The sequence below is a fragment of the Chrysemys picta genome, chromosome 8 (genome assembly GCF_011386835.1).
Source record: "Chrysemys picta bellii isolate R12L10 chromosome 8, ASM1138683v2, whole genome shotgun sequence".
Classification (NCBI taxonomy): Eukaryota; Metazoa; Chordata; order Testudines; family Emydidae; genus Chrysemys; species Chrysemys picta.
Window position 1 is genome coordinate 16,848,831 of NC_088798.1, and position 23,636 is coordinate 16,872,466.

Consider the following 23,636-nt stretch of genomic DNA (forward strand, 5'->3'; position numbering starts at 1 on the left):
TTTAACAATATGTATGGCTTGTAGTTTGCATAAGAATTGTTGTATCTTATAAAACAGGCCTGGAGAGACAAGGTGGGTGAGGTAATAATTTAGCAGTATGTTATGATGCCTACATAAATACAAAATACTATTACTAAACAGAATTAATGTTGATCTCTTCATTTTGGTTGAAGTAGTTTAATGAGAAAAATGGCTGACTAGCAAACATTCCTGTAACATGGGGACATTTTTATTTCTGTGAAACCATAGGACAGGACCACAATAGACTTATACTGGTACAAAATGAGCTAGTTAAACCAAAATATAGTGTATAAGTCTAATAGAAGCTGTTTGCAAGAACCTTAATATATCATAAAGCCACCTCTTACATAATGTTTTGTAACTGGGATGAGGCATTGTTTGTGAATATTGAATGGACTGAGCCTCCTAAAGAATGGAGAGAAGTAGATTACCTCTTCAGATGGCAAGATGGCCATTTGCATAATTCCCATTTTACCTGTTCAATGCCTAACAAGAATTTAGAATAGCCTGGTAAATAAGTCTGCTAGTGAAGATCTTTGCAGGAAATTGGATTGGTAATATATAGTTAATTTTGCTTTGTAAGGAAGAGTGCGCTTGGGATATAGAGCAATGACTTGAATTCATTTGAACGATTAAAAAAAAGAGGGGGGGGGAACTAGCCCTAAAAACAGCCTTCGGCTTCAGGAGCTGGGTAAAAGGAATAAAATTCTCAGGTAAAAATATATCACATGTTTGCTAGGGAGAGAAAAGAGGCTAAAGTTTCTACTTCTGTACTTTTGGTTTGGAATGTTTTTTTTTAAATACAATAGCCCTTTCTTAAGCATGTGCTGCATCATTTTCCAGTCATGATTATGCTCTCTGTATATATGTGGAAAGCACAAGTCACCATGGTATCTATGCACCAAATACCAAATAATGCTGAAACTTAATTTTTGTAAGACCATTTTCTCTGCTTCAACTATGGTAGCGTTGTATGTTCCATTGCCTCTTCTTGGTGTGAGACCTCTAAAGAAGGAAGAAAACTCCTCATCTGTCATATTACTGCCTCTATTGTGCAAAGGGTGTATGTTGCATGTGCTGTAAAGGAGGGAAAATGTGCTCATCTTCACCTATTGCAGAAGGGAGTTCCATAGCTGAGCACCATTCAGTAAAACACCTTTTCCTCCTGGTTCATGAGCTTCATCCTCAGTAGGGTCAGAATAGTTGTCCCCTAAGTGCTGATTTCAATATTCATGGAGTGATGTGTAAGAAGAAGTGGTCCTAATGTAAATTGATCCTTGACCAATAAAGACCAGCACTTGCCTTCTGAAACGTGTAACACTGATTTTAATCAGTGATGGTTCATTGTGGATCTTCTTCCTTATTTCAAACAAGCATCACATCAAATAAATGCTGTCTAATTTTATCATGAGCTATTTAGGGGTAACGTTTTGTTTTGTTTTTTAAAACAATCTTTACCAGGATCACAGTGGCACTGAACATGCAAGCAGTGAAGAAGATTGCAGCTCAGAAGTTGTCATGAAAAGCTTGACTGATGATGAATGTATCAAAATGGTAAGTGTCACTATCTTTAAAGAAATGTGTTTAGTCCTCCACAAAATTCAAAGCTTGAAAAGTGCTAACATAAAATGGGTTTGGGACACTCCCAACTGTGGTGCAAGAGCACAAGTACCAACCTCAGGGCAGACTGTTAAAACACTAGGGCACAAACCCCAGATTGGTCATGAGTCCTAAACTTAGATTTCACCAACCAGCTGCATTAAGTGCAAACTCCTCAAGTGTATTAACAGCCTAAAACAAAATCACAGGCACTTCCCTTTGATACTCTGGTCTGTCTTGTCACCCAGATGAGGTATCTTTGTGATAGATGGCCCTTAAACCCAAGGATCACAGCAATATTCATTTTACTCCTAGTCTCAAAGTACCAGTCACTTTCCCAATACCTTGGATCTCACATGGAAGACAACGCTTGTAGCCATTCCTATAATAAATTATATGGAGATATATTAAATAGGAAAAGGAAGCTAGTTATTTACATGGTTAAAGCAAGTGAATATAGACACATGAATTAGTTAGGTTTTAAGTGGTAATAGAGGCTTCTATAACCAGCAAGCTCAATTTGTCCTTTAGGGTTAACCCAGAATAAGCAGATGGGGATCTCTTCCTTATGCCTAAGAAACTCCTTGCTCTTCCAAAATCCCTCCAACACAGAGATCCTTAGTTCCTTTCGTTTGGTGTTTTTATCCCCCTCCTGCCATATGCTCTCAGTTGCAAACTCAGTTGATGAAAATAAGTCATGCAAGTGGACTTCTCGCCCCTCTCCCCCCTGGGGGGGAGTGGGAGAAGGGTTGCAGAACAACTCTAAGAGCCTTAAGTACAGTGTTTCTCAAACTATTGTACTGGACACCCCTTTCACATAGCAAGACCCCCCCATTATACATTAAAAACACATGTTTATATATTTAACACCATTATAAATGCTGGAGGCAAAGCGGGGTTTGGGATGGACGCTGACAGCTTGCAACCCCCTGATGGGTCCTGACCCCCAGTTTGAGAACCCCTGCATTAGTACTCTTGTTGATGATTCCTCAATCCAGATGTAGGGAGTTGCCAGTTGTAAGATCCAACTGTGGCCAGTCTGGTATCAATGGGTTTCCTCTTTCCGGATGGGTGTATAAGGAGCCTCTCTCTTCACACTAATTAATGGCCCTCTCCTATATGGTGATTCATGCAGTCATAGAGGCTCGTAATACATCCCTTCAAATATTACATTGCAATATGGAACGCAGATATTACAAGTCAGATTAATGAATACAGCAACTCACAAGCATTGAATAGAATCCAAACACTTTCTTATAATTCTAATACCTATCCTATCAGTATTAACCCACAAGTGAGCCAGACAGATTTCAGCTATGTATATATCAGAGTTCAGCGGAGACATGGGGACTTTGGCATGAGCTGGTGCCTGGTCTGCCAGCATCACAGGGCCTCATTCTGTTTTCACGCTATTGTAGTACAATTGAGTTTTAGTGAGTAACTCCTGATTTATCTAAGCGAGAGGAAAATCAGGTGTATGATTTCCTACAACTGTTCACATGATTGAGATGTAAATACAGTTTGTTCTATATTGAGGTACAGCAGTTGCATGCAGCTCCCTGGTCCTTCTCTTGAGCTATACTCAGCAACAAGGATTTCACATCTACTCGACAATATCTTCCATGCCCCAGAAAAAAGCTTGTGGCTGTAAATCACACTCATGTTTATATCCTAGTGTCATACATTTTTAAAATCAAAAGGACCATTATCATAATCTAGTCTGTCCCTCTGCATAACACAGGCTATAGAATTTCTGCATCAAATCCATAACTTCTGGTTTAATGTGGCTCTGTCAGAGTGTGTGCTGTAATAAATATCAAACTCTGCATTGATACGTGGTGGTGGTTGTTTAATGTGTTAGGATTGTGGGTTATCAGAAATCTAGAATTTCTGGGGTTGTGCCTTAATCTTCTTTTAAGACTCTGTTAGAGGTTAAAATAGAGAAATCCTAAGTATGCTGAGGAGTGACTAACCCACAGAAACATAAAATTTCTTGGGACAATCATTTTGTCTGCCTCCCAACCCCCAACCATCCACCCCAGGGCCAGCTCTCGCTTTTTGGCCACCCCAAGCAAAAAAAAAAACAAACAACAACAACAACAAAAAACTGCGGCGCGGCCGGAGCGGGACCGGCTTGGGGGGGGGGGGGAGGTAGGGAGAGAGAGAGAAGGGGGCAGCCAGGGCTACAGCAGGGGCGCTGCCACGCGCCCCCTCCCGCTGCGCCGCCACCTGCCGCAAGGGCTCCGCTCCGGTCGGCGGGGAGGGAAGGAAGAGGACTGCCCTGCAGGGCGCTCTGGTTCTCCGCGCCGCCGCCCCCTACAGGGCAGCCGGAGCGGAACAAGAACAACAACAAAAACAACAACAAAAAGCGGCCGTGCCGCCCTAGGATTGGGCAGAATGCCACCTCCAACAATCTGCCGCCCCAAGCACCAGCTTGCTCAGCTGGTGCCTGGAGCCGGCCCTGATCCACCCCACAGAGTTTAGTATAGTTCTTCAGGTAGTGCATTAATTGAGACATGCTATTTATGCATAATCTATGTAAGGTATTTTCATTGAAGGAATGGCTTTTTTGTTTGTTTTTGGGGGAGTTGTTTTTCTTTTGCTTCACAAAGTCTTTGGTTTTTGCAAACCTATTTGTTTTTTGAAAATATTTGAACATTACAAACAAATACTTGGAACTCCACTGAGTTTTTGCAAAGAACCAGAAGTTGATATAGTATTTGAGCATTGAAATCAGCCACCAAGCTAACATTGGTTTGTTTGTATTCCTGATTGACAAAGCACTCATGGGTTGAATTTGTGCATTTGAATTGTCCAAACCACCCCAGAAGTTCTGCAATGTTAATGGGCTTGAATACGAATGAACTGGAGTTTTAATGCATGAATTCTAACTGTACATGCAAACTTTTGTTACTCTACCTGCCTTATTTGCAGCTGGGAAACTGAGATACAAATTAATATGAAAAAAATACACAAAGTCTGAAGTGGGTGAAAGAGACAAAGAAAAGTTAGGAGAAAAGCTTGGGCAGATATTATGGAGTGGATTACAGTGCAGGAGATGAGGGCAAGAGATGTAGTTGGGGGTGGCATTTTGGAATTCTTTGAAAATTAGGAGGTGAAGCATGAGTTTAATGTAGAAGAGTGGAAGCTATTTCAGAGATCCAAAAAAGGAGCGAGGAGGAAGATGTGGCTGGAGCAATGGGAAAGGAAGATTATGTTGGCAGCTGCATTTTGGATGTAATGGAGCAGAAAAGTTGGGAATTGGGGAAACCAGTGAGGACAAGGTTGTAGTAATTAAGACAGGAAGTTATGAAAGCATGAACTAAGTCATTGACAGTAGGGGCGGACAGGAATGGATGAATGAGGGAAAGAGTCCAAAGAAAACAATGGAAAGATGTGGGGAAAGAAGGCATCAATGTGATACTCAGATTATCATATCATTATCAGACGGGAAGGATGTTAGTGTGTCAACAATGACAGAGAGCAAGAAGAGAAGAATTTAAGGGGAAAGATAAGATTGTTTTTATAATAATAATAATTAATACCTAGCTCTTATATACCACTTTTTATCACAGATCTCAAAGCACTGTACAATGGAGCTCAGTATCATTATTGCCATTTTACAGATGGGAAAACTGAGGCACAGAGCAGTGAATTGACTTGCCAGAGCCAGGATTAGAACCCAGGTCTCCAGAGTTCCAGTCTAGTGCTCTGTCCACTAGGCAATGTAGTCTTGATCCTGTATATGTTGGTGTACATCCACTGAAGTGACTGGATTTACTTTGGGGTGAGTTTAGACCATTGAGTCTATCAGTAATGACCTTACACTCAATGGTCTAAACTCACCCAATGTAAATCCAGTCACTCCAGAGTCAGTATCATCTATCCATCTGTCTATCTATCTAACCTATCTATGGAGTTGTCAAACTGAAGAGAAGGTGAAATTTGGAGGATTTGGAGGATGGATATACCGGTAGTGCTATTAGGTTAACCAGGAACATCCTGGTGGTTTCAGATGATACTGACCCTGGAGCTAGGGACAGAATAGGCTGTAAAAATAGTGGCGACCGGGTGGAAAGTAAGCTGTGTAAGATCTTTATCAAAATCCAAATTTTGAAAATTGCTTGGTGAATCATGGCAAATAACTCTAGAATGTGGAGTTGACAAAGGGTGTTGGAGATTTCAATAATATTGGCTATATAAATACTCATTTTTATAAGTGGCTTAACAGTTGTTGCTTTCCCCCGAGCCAGAAAGTTGTGTGTTCAAGGCCCATACTGCTACTTGAACTTTTTGCTCTTTGCTAACATTGCAGGTCTATGCTCAATGACTCATTCTTTAGATGAGAAGATAAACAGAGATTCCTGCTGCCAGTCTCTTGGTGACTGTCAAGGCCAAAGGAAAAAGATGTCCTATTGCTGAGAGCATAATATTTCCGCTATTGCCCATAGAGTCACGTCACCACGAGTGTTTACCTTATTTGTAAATTTATGACAAAAAATACAAACTTATATGCAAAATTCTCTCTCAAATGAGTCCAGCTGAAAGCTTCACCATGACACCAGACATTCTTGATTGTACTAGCTGACTGAGTGCAGAATGTTTTCATTTATGTTCGGAGGTTCTAAGAATGTAAACAGCTCAGGATGTTTTTGACATGAGGGTTTTAAGAGTGACTTCCAGCAGACTTGCGTTTTCCACAGCATGGGTGACACGTCCAACCAAGTGATGAAAGCCATAAAGTGATTCAACTCACTGTGTCCATTAACTCTTGGTAAATTTGTCAGGCTGCCCCGGGGGACACTATGCTGCCAGTTCATCACTTGTAGAAGTGCAAAGTTACATAACTGAATTGGTCATGGACCTGTTTGGATAGAGGGGGGAAAGAAGGGAACTTATTTCTCATCTGGGATCAATGAAAGTGCTACCAACTAAATACAGTGCTAACGGGGTAGTTGAGGTTAGCTGACAGAATGCTTTGATGTTTTTCTGAGGATCTGGCTATGCTGATTCCTATGAAGGGTCATAGAAAAAGAATGGAATTTTTTTTAAATCCATAAAGCGATTCTTTCACAATTTGGATCTTGACTGAGATGAAAATGGTTTGAGTGATAACTGAGGGTGCTCATCAAGCAGCTTGCATTCTTGATGTATGTGGGGCATGCATTGCTACATCATGTAAATAGAAAGGATAATTAAATTAATATTAAACAGATAGCATTGTATTCAAGATATCTGAACATGGAACATTGATCTGTTTTTATGCAGCTGAAAGCTGTGTTCTTGTCGCACCCAATGTGTAACCGAGGGATTTCATAAAGTGGTTTCTGGTACATTTGAGGGGATTAAACCCTTGCTGAGCACAAAGCATTTGAGAAATTTTCAGGGATAGATTCACAATAACCCTTGTGTTTTTCAACAAGTTAATGTCTGTTAATATGAATTTGAAGCTAAGAGTAATAAAATAACTTCTTAATATGCAAAGACTTTGATACATGTGAGATGTAGTTTCACGTTTTGAATCCCATAAAGCAAAATGAATAATGAAGAATAATAATAATGAATGATGGAGCAAATGAAATAATTCCCACAGCTCATTAGAATAATCCCTTAGAAAGCAACATCTGTAATCTTCCCTTACATATTTTTTCCTTCGCCATGTCTGGTAACAGAGTAAACTTTCTCTACCTTGTCTTCCTGCTATCTATGCAGACTTTAAAGGAAATCTTTAAAATAATTTAATGTATTTCTTTTACAGTTGCAGAGGTCTCCTACTGTTTTTCTTACCCTTAGATGATTAATTTTTATGAGACTTGAGGAAACAGGGCCAATATTTTTCAAATGTGGGTACTTAAAATTAGGCACTCAAACCCATATTTAGGCACCTTAATAAGTGTCCTGATTTTTCGCACTGGTGCTGAGTACCAATAATATCCTTTGAAGTCAATGCCCAGCATTTCTGAACATCAAGCTGCTTATGTAGGTGCTTTAACATGGGTATAAAGAGCTGTGTTTAGTTACCTAAGTCTGCAAATGTTGGCATAAGTTTATGTAGCTTGGCTAAGAGACAATGAAGAACAGTCATGACTGTCTGGAAACATTTGAAGAGGGTATACGCCAAAGAAGGACAGGAATTCTTTAGGATGTTACAAGGAGATAAAACTAGAAGTAGTGGAATGAAATGTAGGTTAGAAGAATTTAGACAGAATATTAAGGAAACTCTCCTGACAGTGAGATCTATTTGTGTCTGGAAAGAGATTGAAGCACCTTTGTTTGAGATATTTATAACAAGACTAGATGAAACATTATTAGTATTTATTTAGTTGTGGAGAATAATCTTGCACTGGCAAGGGAGAGATGGATTAGATCACTGTGTAGTTCTCTCTTATTTGTTGGCCCAATTCAACAAGATCCCATGCAGGGCCGGCGCAACCCATTAGGCGACTTAGGTGGTCGCCCAGGGCACTACAATTTGGGGGGCGTCGACCGCGGCGGTATTTCGGCGGCGGGACCTTTCGCCGCCTCTGGGGGGCAGCATTTCGGGGCGGGACCTTCTGCCGCCTAGGGCGGCGCTCCTGATCCCATGGGATTACTCAATATGCTTAAAGTTAGACACATACCCAACTCTAATTTCTTAGGTACATAGGAACATGTGAATTGCCAGACACATGGCGCATCTAATCCAGTAACCTGTCTCCCACAGAGGCTAGTACCAGAAGCTTTAGAGGAAGGTGCAAGAGACCCCACAATAGACAGATGTGGCATAATTTCACCCCCTTTTGCTTCCCCTCCCTGTCTCCCCAGGAGTCTAACCTCCCAACCTCTATATTGCATCTAAATTAATAGGTTTCAGAGTAGCAGCCATGTTAGTCTGTATCCGCAAAAAGAACAGGAGTACTTGTGGCAATTTGTTAATCTCTAAGGTGCCACAAGTACTCCAGTTCTTTTTGCTAAATTAAGTACTTATAGCCCTGGATAATCCTTGGCTTCAGCATCATGAGGTAGCAAAGAGTTCCATAGTGTAATTGTGTGTCGTGTGTAAATAGTATCACATTACAGAATCAGAGGCTTGATTTCTCTGGTTTTGAAGAAATTTAATTTAAATGAAAGTTGAAGCTGATGTGACTTCTTATTTTTTTTTTTAATAAAGTTACCCTTTCCCCTGTTTAGGATGTCAGAAACAAAGCTGACAAACAGATGTTGATGGTAGATCAGCAGGATTTGGTGGAGCAACTTCCAGAAAATGTATGTGTGTTTATATGTGAGGGTGAGGTTGGGGGGAGGGAAGTTTAATTGAAGAAATTTTTGTTGTATCACAATTTACGCTACCAGGGCTCGTCTATAACTGAGAAGAGATTGAACTAATTCTTATTTGAACACTGAATGGTTTAAAAATATCCTTCTCTTTAAATATGTAGAAATAGTCATGCAAGACTGTGTTAAGAATACAGTTTCCTGTTTTTAAAAATTCAGAATGTTGTCTCTCAGATAAGTCTCTTTTACCAAATGAAATTCCATCAGACTTTCTTTTCAGGCATTTCTGGATTCACAGTATCAAACCTACCCAACTTGGCTCTTTTTAAAATATTAAATATTCTTAAACTGAATTTTCTATTGCCAGTCCAATTAATGTAAAGATCTTCATACTGTGCTTTAATCGATAGCTACTGTTGATTTCAGAACAACACATGCTGCCTTTGTATTTTTTTATTTTAACAATTGAACTATTTTGATTTCTCCTTTCCTTTCTTTTAGGTCCTCAATCAGTTAAAACAATCCAAGTCTTCAACCAAAGCACCCACCAGTTTACATGAGATATCTTTGGCACCAACACCTTCTTATCTTTCTCCAGAGGCAGAGTTCACCAGCCATAGTGAGACCCAATCATTTCTTTCTGCCAGATAGCTTACATTAATGGCAAAGTTATCCCAGTAGTATCATAGCAAGTACTGTCAAAATGAGTTATAATATTCTCCTATAACTGGGATTGTTTTAGTCCTTCTTAGACACGTTTTGCTTTATTCTTTTTATTTTAATGTTCCAAAGGGTCAATCATAGAATCATAGGACTGGAAGGGACCTCAAGAGGTCATCTAGTCCAGTCCTCTGCACTCATGGCAGGACTAAGTATTATCTAGACCAGGAGTTCTCAAAGCCGGTCTGCTGCTTGTTCAGGGAAAGCCCCTGGTGGGCCGGGCCAGTTTGTTTATCTGCCGCGACCGCAGGTTCGGCCGATCGTGGCTCCCACTGGCCACAGTTCACTGCTCCATGCCAATGGGGGCTGCAGGAAGCAGCACGAGCCGAGGGATGTGCTGGCCAGCCTTCCCGCAGCCCCCATTGGCCTGGAGCAGCGAACCGCGGCAAGTGGGAGCCGCGATCGGCTGAACCTGCGGACGTGACAGGTAAACAAACGGGCCCAGCCCGCCAGGGGCTTTCCCTGAACAAGCGGCGGACCGGCTTTGAGAACCACTGATCTAGACCATTCCTGACAGGTGTTTGTCTAACCTGCTCTTAAAAATATCCAATGATGGAGATTCAACAATCTCCCTAGGCAATTTATTCCAGTGCTTAACCACCCTGACAGTTAGCAAGTTTTTTCTAATGTCCAACCTAAACCTCCCTTGCTGCAATTTAAGCCCATTGCTTCTTGTCCTATCCTCAGAGGTTAAGAAGAAAATTTTTTCTCCCTCTTCCTTGTAACAACCTTTTACGTACTTGAAAACTGTTATGCCCCCCCCCCTCAGTTTTCTCTTTTCCAGACTGAACAAACCCAATTTTTTCAATCTTCCCTCATAAGCCATGTTTTCTAGACCTTTAATCATTTTTGTTGCTCTTCTCTGGACACTCTCCAATTTGTCCACATCCTTCCTGAAATGTGACACCCAGAACTGGACACAATACTCCAGTTGAGGCCTAATCAGAGCAGAGTAGAGTGGAAGAATTACTTTTCATGTCTTGCTTGCCACAATGTAACAATTTTTTTTTAGTATAAAAAGGTTTGAAACATTTTCCCCATTATTTAGTACTCTTTTAAAAGTTTGAAGGAATTTTTCTTTCCATGTTGATTTCCTGTTCCATTGGTAAACAGTAGGGTTTTTTCTCCATTTTAATAATAATAATAATAATAATAATTACAAGAACTTGATCATAGATTGTTTAGTTTTTGTTTGTCAAAAGGATGGTCATTAGTAATATCAGAAGTGCTCTTGTGTCACAAATATCTTGGGCCACGTTTGCTTTTGGATAGTTGCCCTTTGCAGCTGCAGAACAAAAGTGTTGCAACAGTGCATATGACCCATGTCTAGGTCTAAGTGACAAGTTGATTTTAAAAAATCCTGAATGTAAGCCTGAAAAATCCCCTGTGTTTCACTGTCATGACACTGCGTTGTCACATCTAAATGTTTTGTCATACTGATCAAAATCACACAAGTCACATCTCAATTGTGAAGTCAATTTCACACCAGATTCTAATAGTTCTAAGCTCAGATTTTAGGTTGTCTTTACAGTATTCCTCCTACATGACTGTATAGGGATATTGAGCAAGATTTTTGCTCTTTAATTACTAATGTGCATCCTTATTAGATCAATTATATGTACATTTAATATTGCTGACTAATTTCTTTTTCTTTTAATGTTTTTAGGCAATGTACTGCCTCCTCTGTTGCCAGTGGATCCAGCCACATGCCCAATTGTTCCAGGGCAAGAGATGACTATAGAAATATCCAAGGGGCGATCAGGCCTTGGTCTCAGCATTGTAGGAGGGAAAGATACTCCACTTGTGAGTTTAAGCTATTATTCATTACCTTAATTAAGAAGCAGAAAAAATAAGGAAAAGAAAATTTTGAAATAAGCAATACCATATATCCAGTAGGCCTCTGCTAAATTATTCAGTGTTGTGAATGGCATACAGCTGCTTTCATAATAAACTTGGTAGTTTTGCCTGATATGTAAGATTCAGTATTTATTATTTCCTTTTAAATTGACAGTTATATATATTTTCACTATGATCTTCCATTACCATCATAATTGTTTATTATGTATCCCACTTTCTACAATTTAAGCCATGTAAATTAAAGGTTTCGATGAGTTCCCGTTGCTCACTTTTATTATTCCTAGAATGAACTCTATTTATTTTACACATAAGCCTTCTCCCTCTCATTTTTAAAAAAAATAATGAAATTGTAAATTACTGTATTTAATCTGAAATGTCCATGACTGGATCACAAAATGAATGTCACAGCTTCGCTTTGTGCTAACACCTGCATACTTTAAAAACACAAATGCTTATTTTGTGCACTGTTTAAGCAGGACACCTACTAAGTCCCTGCCAGTACCACCCCAGGCTGGACACAGATCGGCAAAGATAATTTTATTACTTTTGTGTGTGCTCCTTGGTTTAGTCTACCCCTCCAGCCATGCTGCTTAAAAAGTTTGATTTTTTTTGTCAGTACCATCCTAATTTGTATTGTATTCAGCACCATTAAAGTATATCATCGATATGCAAGTTCAAAAGGTTAGCTAGCCTAAACTTTTTCTTTCTTGTTTGTGCTAGGTGATTTGCTATTTTAGTTCCTCACTCTTTCTCTGCGAGATACAATATAGTACTATAATTTAACAGACTTTCAACATTAAATTCTTGGTATCAGCAAATTGAGTCTAGAGTTCTCTGTATACAGCTCTGTTGCAGTTTGCATGAGAATTGGGTCATCTTGAATCTTGCCATGAAGTGCGTTAAGCTGATAGAGTTGCTTCGTAATCTCTTTACATACAGTTATTCAAGAAAATACATAGTAATACATCTTTAAGCAGTAAGGTCTGTTACTCTCAGCAGGTACAACTTGAAACATTTCAGAGGAAGTCACATCTTAAGCAAAATATAAATGAGAGGGACACAGCACAACTGGGTGATTTTGTTTATAAATTGTAGGCCATGTCCTGGTTTTATAATATTAGAACCCAGATCTGAAGTAGTTCAGAATTTTGGTCCCATTTATCTGAAGCTCCAAAATGTGTAGGGTTCCAGTAAATGATTCTCTTTCAGATGGAGTTTCGAAAAACTGGGTTGAGCTGGTTTAAGTTTTTCAAACATCATTGGTTCAGTTTTGGTTTTGTAAAGCTGTGGGATGGTTTATGTCCAAGTTCCATTTTATCAAGATCCCTAAAACTCAGGGGATTCAAATATGGGGTTTTATATTGAGCCATCTCTTTTTGCTGCTTCTTTTAAATGTTTTCAAATTCCAAGTGGCATCCTGTCATAACTAATCCATTATAAATCTTTCCTGAGAATTTCATAGTAATGAAATACATAAAAGTTTCTGCTGAGGGGCAAACAGGAAAACAAACCAACACTGTGCTCTAAATTCAATAGCTATTATAGACTGGATTCTGTGTTTGTTAGATTATTTATTAAAGCGTCCACCTAGAAATTTGTAAAGAAAACAATTTATGAAGTTATCAACTTGCTTTCAGCAATAGAGAAATTCATCGTATGAAGTAAATTTTCAAACATGTCTGACTTCCTTTTTTAAGTTACAGGACCTGCCAAAATAAATCTTAGCTGGTCTTCATCTTGTTCATTTTGAGCCTTCAAAAGCATGCAGTATTACTTCATAGTAAACAAGTTGCTCTTATTAGACCATAGTCTGGTCTGCTAATTTACTGTGGGGATCTAAGGGATTCTTTCTTCAGTTACATGCACACAATCTCTCTTCGCTTCAGTGGGACATGCATATGCATAACTACAGACAAATTGTAGACCTAAAGGGGCCAGATCTTCAGCAGGTTTATTTGACTTAGATCGATTAATATAGCTGATTTACACCATCAGGTGACCTGGCTCTCCGTATTTTGATGCCATGTTTGTCACTAGGGCAAAGAAATGATGATTGTTTTGTGGTGTGATGGTGAAAACTGAGAGAATAATAAAACAAAACCAGGAACAGTGGAGGGAAATACCATCTGCGTTTGTTAGAAAAATTTCTCCTCCTCCCTCTGGCTCTGTGGGATATAGGGTAAGAACAAAGGAGTGGAACTACTGATAGCTAATTAGCATGCCCCATGCTTCTTTTCATCCTTCATTTTCAATTCTGTGGGATAGGTGGGTAAATTTTATATTTGTAAAGCCAAAATAATTGACTGGTAGCTTCACTGCTTGTGAGTTATTAGATACTCAGGGCCCATAGATATCTGCAGCCACTTCAGGCCTATTTATGTGGCAGGAAATTGTGCCCATGGCCTGTAGTTTTCCATAGTGAAGGGAAGTTAATTTGAAGCTGGCTTCCACAACATGCTTGCATTTGATACTTTAAAAATATATTTTTTTCAAATGCGGCCATTGGGAGTTCTTGAGGTCAGGGAGCAAGCGAACAGGAGCACTCTCCTGTAGGCCTCCATTTACTCTGTACACTCTCATGTCTGAAAGAAATAGGGAGTTGATGTCTTGCATCCCTAGAGTATAAATGCTACAGGTAGAAGATAGGAATGAGATACCTATTGTAGATGTCACAGAGATGTACTCCATATGGGGATAGGCAAGCAATGGTAGAGCAAGAGCAGGCTTGTGCGAATGGCACTTCTTTTCACATTGAAGCTACTGAAAAATTCCCCTTTGCACTGCTCTCTCAGAAAATCAGCCGGTAGCACATATTTCTTCTTTCCTTTCCTTCAGAGTTACGTCGGATCCTCCATGTGTTTTGTGTGTGGATAACTTTGTGGAAACATTTGAGGGGGGAATTATGTAGTCATTGAGTTGTGAATAATAGGTGCTTTAGTGATATACCTTGGCACAATAATACTGTGATGTGCTAATATCACAGCTGATCCATGTCCATGAAGAGCTTGTGTATTTTTGCTAGGGCTGTTAAATTAATCTAGAAAGAAATCTAGGGTAAGAACACGAAGACCTAGCCCAAAATGTTTTTTTAATACATTTGCAGCCAAAATTATTTAATTATTCATTTGCTGCTCTGGTTTTTTTACTGTTAACACAGTGAACCACAACAGCCTTCCTCATGGAATAGAAATGTCCAGTTCAAAATTATTTTGAAGCTCCTTTAAGTTTATGATATACTGCCCTGGCTTTTGGCATTGTAAATCTGGCAGCCCTGCAAAAATAAGCACCACTTAAAAATGAAATACATTCTATGACTTTTAAGTTATAACCTTGAATATCATCAAAAGTCACAAACTAGAGGCTTTAAAATATGGCAGAATGTTGCAGGGAGGTTAATTTCCACGGGAGATGAGAATGCAGTTTCTTAACTAAAATATTGTTTATCGGAAAGAAGACCTTAATATTCTGTTTAAAAAAAACTTGTCAAGGTGCATGCATTGTAATTGAGTATTCTGGCTGCACTCAAAGGGGAAGCAAGGAGAGCACTAGACAGAACTAATGTAATTGTTGGGAGGACAGATCTGGAGAAGTCAGGATTGTCCTTGGAAAAATTGAAATGTCTGTCAGCATTTTTGTTGGGATTGTCTTCTCTTCTTGGTGCTCTCCTAGCATTTTAGGAAGAGTAGTTAATCCTTTTCATTCTGAGAGCTGGTTTTCCCACTTACCTTACATTGCATCTCTTCAACACATGGTCTCTCCTTTATAGCAGTTAAATTGGGGAAGCCTCTGTGTGAATTTGACCAGCAATGAATTTTGTAAGAGTAGTGTGGTAAGGCTTCTCCTTTCCTTCCAAGTAAGTCATCTCTGATATAAACAGTCTCCTTTAACTTAGGGTGTGGAAGTAAAGAACAACAAAAAACCTTAGGAACCCACCTGGTATTACATAGCACTTACTCAAGGCCCCATACATCACAGCAACATTGACCTAAATTCTGTGTTAAAGGGCCTGGGTTCTGTGGTGTGTGAGGCTGGAAGTTCTGTGACAGCTTCAGATAAAGTTTTAAAAATGAAGCATTTTTAATTGATTTAAATATGAAAATGAAAAACACAACCAAAAAAGTACTCTGTTAATCAAATTTGGTATTAAGTTTAATTTTATGGTGCCCCAACATTTTTAATTCTCAGTTTACTGAAGAGCACTCTTGAAAATGCATACAGTATCTTCACTGTAGAATTTATTGGAGGAGGAAGTCAAGCTAGAGGAATTGGTACCAGGTAGGGGACAGTTTAGGGCTTTTAGCACCTGGGGAAGCCTTAGGTTGGTTTACTATGGTGAGGAATGTTTCTGATAAAATATTCAGCAATGAAATAGTTAACACTATTGACATTTAAGTTGGCATCATTAAGTTTCAGGGTCAACACCTCTTTGAAAGCAAGTTCACATCTCTTAAAGCCATTTTTTTCAGGCTGTTTGCAATGACTACATTGGTTACACTCAGTTGAAATTTGGGAGGTTTTCTGTACAATCACTAATAAGAACCAGTGCTAAAATTTATTTGTAATGGAATACATTTGTTGAGTTACTCTACTGATGAAGAGCATAATATTGTCCCCTGGAGGATAGTAGTAATATATTGCTCCTGAATATTGGTATAAAGTGTTAATAGTCTATTACACAATGAATGAAACTATAAACAAAAATGGCTATAGAAATCTTATGTTTTAAATCTTTTTTTATTATCCAAGAGAAGAGGCAAATATGGTTTTGAGGGTAAAATATTTAATTTTAATTTCTTAACCATGCTTTTATAGCCATTTGATAGGTGTAACTAAAATGTCATACTTAACTGATAGGTGTAATCTGAACACTGGAAGTCAGAAGTTGCTTCTAATTATGGCTTGCAAAGTTCTGTGGATTTTCAGGAAATCACTTACTCCCTTTTCACATCTAGTTTTCTCTGTCTACAAGATGGGGGATAATATCTACCTCTTGGGTTGTTGTATGAATTAATGCTTTTGATGTGATTTAAAAGTAAAAAGTTATAAGTGCTAATTATTATTACTAATGAAAGTTTGGGTCTTTTTAATGACACTAGAGATTTTGTAGGCAATAAAATATTTGCCTTTAGGCTCTGTCTGATGTAGCTATATCTGGATATCAAATATATACATACACAAGCATGCTACTCTGATACTGTATCATATGTAGAAAAGAGTACTTCTAGACATGTTGATCAGTCTCACGAGTTGACCTGTTCCAAGTTCTTAGATTAACTAATGCAATTGGGAACAAAAAGTAGTCATAAAGGCATCATCCTCTTGGCCTTTGTGAATTCTTAATGAATCAATGAGGCTGTTTTTTTGTTTTTTTTGTTTTAAAGTCTGTGTGAATTAAGTATCTGTGATCATACTTCTGGGATTTACATAGATTTCTTAAATACCGTGTGCTTTTGGGGGGCACCATTAAAGTTAATGGGAATGTTTATTGTTAACTTAAATGCGAGAATTATCGGGGCCTTTATTTCCATCTCTTTGCTGAATGTAGGGTTACCATTCGTCCGGATTTACCCGGACATGTCCTCCTTTTCGTGCTAAAAATAGCGTCCGGGGGGAATTTGTAAAGCACTCACAATGTCCGGGATTTCCCCCTCCCCCGGCAGAGCAGAGCGAGCGGCTGGGAGGGCTGCAGGAAAGTCCCGGGCTGGACTCCGGAGCAGCTTCCTCCTCCCTGCATTCTGAGCAGGCCGGCAGCTCCTCCTCCTGCAGCCTGGTCCGGCAGCACTGTGCAGGGCCAGGGACCGGGTTTTGTTGTGCTGGGGAGCTCAGCCATGTGTCCGGCTGGCACAGAGCCCAACACCCTGTTCTGAGCAGCAGGGTAAGGGGGCCAGGGAGGTTCTGGAGGGGGCAGTCAAGAAACGGGGGGGGGGCTTTTGGGGGGGAGTGGAAAAAGTTTTGGGCAGTCAGGGTACAGGTAGGGGGTAGGGTCCTGGGGGCAGTTGGGGGGGGGTCTTAGGAGGGGGCAGTTAGGGGACAAGGAACAGGGAGTCTTAGGTAGGGGGTGGGGTTCTGGAGGGCAGTTAGGAGCAGGGGTCCCAGGAGGGGGCAGTCAGGGGACAAGGAGCGGGGGGGGTAGGGGGCTGGGAGTTCTGGGGGGGAGCTGTCAGGGGGCAGGAGTGGGGAGAGGGATCGGAGCAGTCAGGGGACAGGGAGCAGAGGGGTTTAGATGGGTTGGGAGTTCTGGGGGGGGCTGTCAGGGGGTGGGGAGTGGTTGGATGGGGCGTGGGAGTCCCAGGGGTCTGTCTGGGGGTGGGGGTGTGGATAAGGGTTGGGGCAGTCAGGGGACAAGAGGCAAGGAGGCTTAGATAGGGAGTGGAGTCCTGGGGGGCAGTTAGGGGCAGGGGTCCCAGGAGGGGGCAGTCAGGGGACAAGGAACGGGGGGAGGGTTGGGGGTTCTGGGGGGGCGGGAAGTGGGAGGGGCAGGGGCGGGGCTAGGGCGGGGCTCCTCCCGTCCTCTTTTTTGCTTGTTGAAATATGGTAACCCTACTGAATGGTGTGCACTCAAGGAAGGAAGACACAAGTTGATCTCATTCTTTTTAGTCTTCAGTATATGAAGTACACTACTAATCAACAGGCAGTCAAGGTGGTCAGTAATCATTAAATAGATCTATAGTGTAGATGCTTTAATCTTTGTGCCAGTACGTAGAAACTTTGAAAGCTATGTATAAATGAGATACTAGTCTCATTTAACATTGTTAGCACCCTCCTATAGAACCTTGTTTAAACTTAATGTAATTTCTCTAAACTTTAACTTTAAAATATGGTTCTGTAGGAAGGTGCTAATGGAGATAGAAAACTGTAAGTTGATAGGGCCTTTGATGTTTCAAGCAATGAGAAAATTCTTCAGCATTCTGGATAGTTTTGCCTCGGTGTGTGGGCTAACCTAATTGTGTAGTTGTGTAAAATGGTTCAGATGGGCCAGTGTAGATTGCAAATTGGACAGGTATCTCATATAAGTGAATTAATTGTGAGTTGTTAGTCTCATCATCAAACTTATAAAATAGGAGGCAATTTGATGTCAGCTGCGTTAATGTCTTTGACTTGAAATAGTGGAGAACTGGGTTGGTTTCTTGAATGGATAACATAAAAATGAGATTGGTGGGTTCATCCTTGTTCCTAATGAACATTGGCCCACAACAAGAAAACATTGCATACAAGTCATCACAAAGAGGAGTCAAAATAAACAAGAGTTGCAGATCATATACTTGATAGCCTTCAGTAACCTGTATCCTTCACAAGAGCTCTATCTTGCCAAGAAGTGTCTACTTTTAGAGGGTCAATCACTTTCAAATCAATGACAAAATTTAAGCTAAAGCTATTCAAAAGCAATAGGACATCTCAAAAAATGATTTCAGGAATAGCTGTGCCTCACAGGTAGTTGAAGCAACTTAGCATCTGGCTTCATGTCTCCTACACTTTCATTCTTTCATGCATCTGATCTACCCTATGGTATACATTGGGTCCTGGGTATTTTCCTTCACAATTTTAATTTAATTAAAAAAACGAGAGTGAGGGAGTTAAAATTTTGTACATGGTCCTGCACTTTTTTTATTCCTTCTAACGTGAGCATGTATACGTTTTCAAAACCTTTGGTTTGCTTTGGCATGTGATTCATAGCTCTTTCTATCATTCTTACTTAAGTCATATATTTTTACACTAAACATCTTATTACCTTAGTTTTATTATTTCAGAATCAAAGGAGAGTTTGCAAATGTCTATGACTGCAGACTGAAGGAACGTTAATGAATAGTGCCATTGAATTTTCAGGTTTAAGCTTTTCTGATCTTAATTAATATAACCGTAAGCAAAAATATTATGCAAGCTGAATAAAATTTGAATAAATATGGACCAGATGTAACTAGAGAGGCCCATAAAATGTAATACAAATATTATCCATTTCCTTAAAATAAATCTATATTTTAGCATGAAAAATTATATTCATATTGAAGTTGTGGGTTAACAGTTTTTTTAAATGGAACTTGGCAAGTGAACATTTCATGCAGGGGTTTGTACTTAAATGGGAAACAGATTTTTTTTCTTGACCTTCTGTAGAAAAGTTTTTCAATATTGTGAAATGAAAAATATTTTTATGTTAACTCAGTAATACATTTTTACATTATGTTGCCTGTTTTATTACAGTAGTGTTTTGGCTTTGCATTTTGGGTATCTGTTAATCCTTTGTGAATGTTAGTCATTGCAAAGCATCTGGGTTCTGGAAAGGATTCTGCATACAGCATGGTACGTTAAATATACTACTTACATAAGGTAGGCATTTTGCTATTAATCAGCCTTTGGTTGCTCTTGCTGAACTTTTGTCTTCTGGGTTACATTTAGATCTGTGAATTTAGAAACAAATACTCCTATATAGCACAGTTTATTTGGTGTAACTTCCTCTGCCTACAAGTAACCAGCAGCTGGATTTATTTTAAATTCTGGAAAAATCCTTATATGGGGCCAAATTCTTCAATGACACCCTTCATGCAACCAGCTGACTTCTACTGTTATCCATGAACCAGCCTTTAAAAGTGTAATGACAGATTTATAAGGTCAGGCACAAAATCTGTTTTCTCTCCCTTTACTGTGATGATTGATGATAATGAAACAATTAATGATATTTTACTTGCCCTGGGTGAGTGGATGTGTCTGTAATCCTGTAGTACTACTAATCATTGGAAGGTCCTGCCCTCTTTATCAACTTTAATAGCTATGTTTATTGGCTGCAATATACTTTACTGCATGGTGAATTTGTTTGAAATGTGTTATTCTGGGTTAGGCAAACAGTACGATCGGTTAATCAAATCAGAATACAACTATTTCCTCATGAGACTGTGAATATTAAACAAAAGATTGCTCACATTATCATGTGTATAATTTACCATCCATAGTTCCCCTTTGGGAAATGCTTGAGTTCATATAGAATACTTGACATATTACATATTTTATATCAATAAAGTCTACTTGTGACTAAGTAACAAGAAGTTGTAAGACATAAAATACTGCCTTTAAGAGAGCCTCTGGGAATTAGTTTATTTTAAAAACCTTTGAGTTAAGAGATTCGATATTATTGTTCTTTAAATCTGAGACACAGTAAGTAATGTGTCAAACATTAATCATATATTTTTAGACATTTATTTTCCTGTTCTCTTCCCATACAGTTGCATTTGTTGTATACCTCTCTTCTCCCATTGTTTGTATATGGGAAATGCAAATAACTCCTTGCTTCCCAAGAAGTACAGTTAACTCTTACCATAAGTGACAGATCTTATCAGCAAGAGTCTACCTACTTCCTTCCAGTTTTTTGTCTTCTGATAGTGAAGGCATGGAACACCTGTCTCAGTCCTCCAGCTCTGCCCCCTTCTCTCTCTCTCTCTTCCTTAGGAGAGAAAAAACTAAAAGATAGAAAGAGGCAATGGAAAAAGGATGCAGACACAAAGAAGACAAATATTTTTTTATCTCAGTGGTGATGCCCTTGACTGTGCCAAAGTGGTGGCTAGATCTTATGAAGGTTGTGCTGGTAGTCCATCTAGATATCTGGCTCAGAGACTAGAACAACACATTGGAGACGGGGCAAATCAAAATTAACTGATATCCTTTTTATGGGGATTAAGCTTTTCGGAGACTATCTGGACAAGGTAACCAAGGACCATTCGGTGTCGTGCAAAAGAAGCCTCTTCATCAGAAGTTCAGGCCTCCTCTCTTGTCTAGGCCAAGGTTCTGGAAGTGGAGGATTTCTTCTCTCCACTTCTTTCTCTTCCTCAGTATTCTTCACTTCCTCTTTTGTTCTTGGCCAGCTTGGTCTCTCTTTTCTGCTTCAGTTCTTGCAGGCAGGGCTCATTCCCTTGCATCTCCCCACTACTCCCCCAAAGCTCCATCCTTCAGCTTCAGCAAGCAGGCTGACTGGAATGAGGTGCCCCTCCCTTTCACCCCTCCTCCAGAACCCCAATATCTCGTAGTGGAGGTCCTCTGAGCCAATTGAGCCTGGTATTTTACTTCCAGTGTTTCCTGGACCTGACACAGATTGAGGCTTCTGCAGAATCCTGGAGCTGTGCTTCTTCAGCTACTGGTTCCATAAGCTGTAGTTCTCTGTGGAGGCCCTCGCCCATAATCCCTTCTTATCTCCCTACTTGCCAGGTGACTTCTTTTGAAAGAGGATGACTGTCATTGATTAGTAGGGTGCATTTTAGTTTCATGATCCTTGCATTTGTTTTTTTTTTCCCCTTTCCCATTGCCCCAAATGTTTGCAAAGGTCTTGATTGGTCTTGTTGCCAACTTGCATTGGGAAGAGGCTCCTGGTCGAAACGCCACTTCTTGTCCTTCTGAGCAGGAGGAAAGAAATATTGCAAAGGGATTAACTCAGTTGCCATTAGCTCTCAACAAATGAGTGTTGGAGTCTCAACCAACAAACGTAGAGTTTCAGGTCTACCACTGATGGGATATGCCTAACTGTAGATGGCTTATGTCAGAACAGCTGGTGAAATTGCCCCATGATTGTCTGTGATTCTCGAGCCTGAGGGCTCACCAGATCAGTGCTTTTCCTGTTTAGGAAGCTGATTTCATTCATCTCTCCACAGTCACATAGCTTCTCTGAAAGATCAGGTAGAACAACCTGTGGGTAACTATGTTCATTCCCTGATGCCTGTGCTATTTGTGGTTTTTAGACCTCCAAGCCTGGATAGGAGGGGATCTCTGACCAATTGTTCTCTCTTCACTGACCATATGAACCAGAATATTCACCTAAATCTCACTCTTCCTTGTGTGAAGAAAAGCTTCACACACTTGACGTAATGAGAACATGGTCATTCTATCCAGAGAGAACAAGATCCTTCAAGAATACATGCAGGCTATTTATGACCTTTGCTGCCAGAGTCTAGAGACAACCTATATCCACATAGAGGTTATGTGGGTGGGTCTTCGACTATGTAAGAAAATACTAGGAGTTATCCAGAAAAGATTCCCCCAAGCCATGTTAGAGCTCAGTGCATTAGAGCTCAGGCAGCCTCCTGTTTGGGGAATATTCCTCTACCTGAGATATGTAGAGCAGCTATGTGGAGCTTGAGCCACACGTTTACCACTCACTGTTCCCTCATATAGGTTTCCAGATCAGATATCAGTTTTGGGAGGGCTGTCCTGCAGTCACTATTCAAGTAGGACTTCCTCTTACCCATGTTCAAGCAAATAGACAGCCGCTTGTTAGTCATCGAGAGTGGAATCTGTGCGGCCAATCACTGAAAGAAGATGGAAAGGTAACTTGCCTACAATAACTGTGGTTCTTCAAGGACAGACTCCATAACCCTTCCCCCCACCATTATGGAGTCTATTCCTATGAGATTCTGCACTGAAGAAAGAACTGTGTGGTTGGGCCTGTTGACCCTTTATGCCCTCAGCTAGAGTGGGCCTGAGGGCACCAAGGGCACTGGTGCAGTCCCAATAGACACCATTGGCCAAACAGAATCTGATCTTGTGCACATGCGGACTAAGGGTCGAATCTATGAACAACACATCTTGAAGAACCACAATTACTGTAAAGTAAGTAACGGTTCTCTTGCTGTAGTTTCCCTTTGGCTTCAAGATATTCCCATCACCTTTTACTCCTGGTTCCATAAATATGGATGTTTAAAATTGTAGAAGTCTGAAAATTTCCTGTTTAACATGGAGCACTGCTGTTTGCATATCCTGGCATGTACACTGGACCTTTCAAACACACATGAGAGCTATTAAATAGTATTTCACTTTCTGATTTGTATAGTGTTCCGAGATTAATGGAGCATGCATTGTCAAAATACTCAATGATTAAAATGTCTAGTTTCGGCACTTTTTTGCCAAAATAAATAAATAAATAAATAAAGCAGCGTGTATTTTGTAGCAAATAAATATCTTACTTTAAAGAACCTTTTACCTGATAGATTTTTGAGCTTCTTTTTTTTTTTAACTTTTCAATTTTTGTAAAGTGCCGAGCTTACCCATAATGCCAATAGGAGCTGCAGATGCTTACTAGCTCTGAAAATCAGGCTCTAAATCTATAGTATTTTCGTTGTTTGCAGTGTTGTTGTAGCCGTGTTGGTTCCGTGTTGATATCAGAGGGATGAGGTAATACCTTTTATTGGACCGACTTCTATTGGTGAAAGAGA

The 23,636-nt window shown here is 39.9% G+C and overlaps 1 protein-coding gene across 8 annotated transcripts in view; it reads left to right on the forward strand.

Annotated features, from left to right (window-relative positions):
• PATJ (PATJ crumbs cell polarity complex component) overlaps positions 1-23,636 on the forward strand; it is a 212,504-nt gene that overhangs the window by 155,224 nt on the left and 33,644 nt on the right. For all 8 annotated transcript variants that reach the window (XM_065555402.1, XM_065555403.1, XM_065555408.1 and 5 more), the window contains 4 exons: positions 1,483-1,575; positions 8,791-8,865; positions 9,376-9,493; positions 11,261-11,397. In XM_065555402.1, the coding sequence (XP_065411474.1) occupies positions 1,483-1,575; positions 8,791-8,865; positions 9,376-9,493; positions 11,261-11,397 (423 nt within the window). The remainder of the gene's footprint in view (positions 1-1,482; positions 1,576-8,790; positions 8,866-9,375; positions 9,494-11,260; positions 11,398-23,636) is intronic.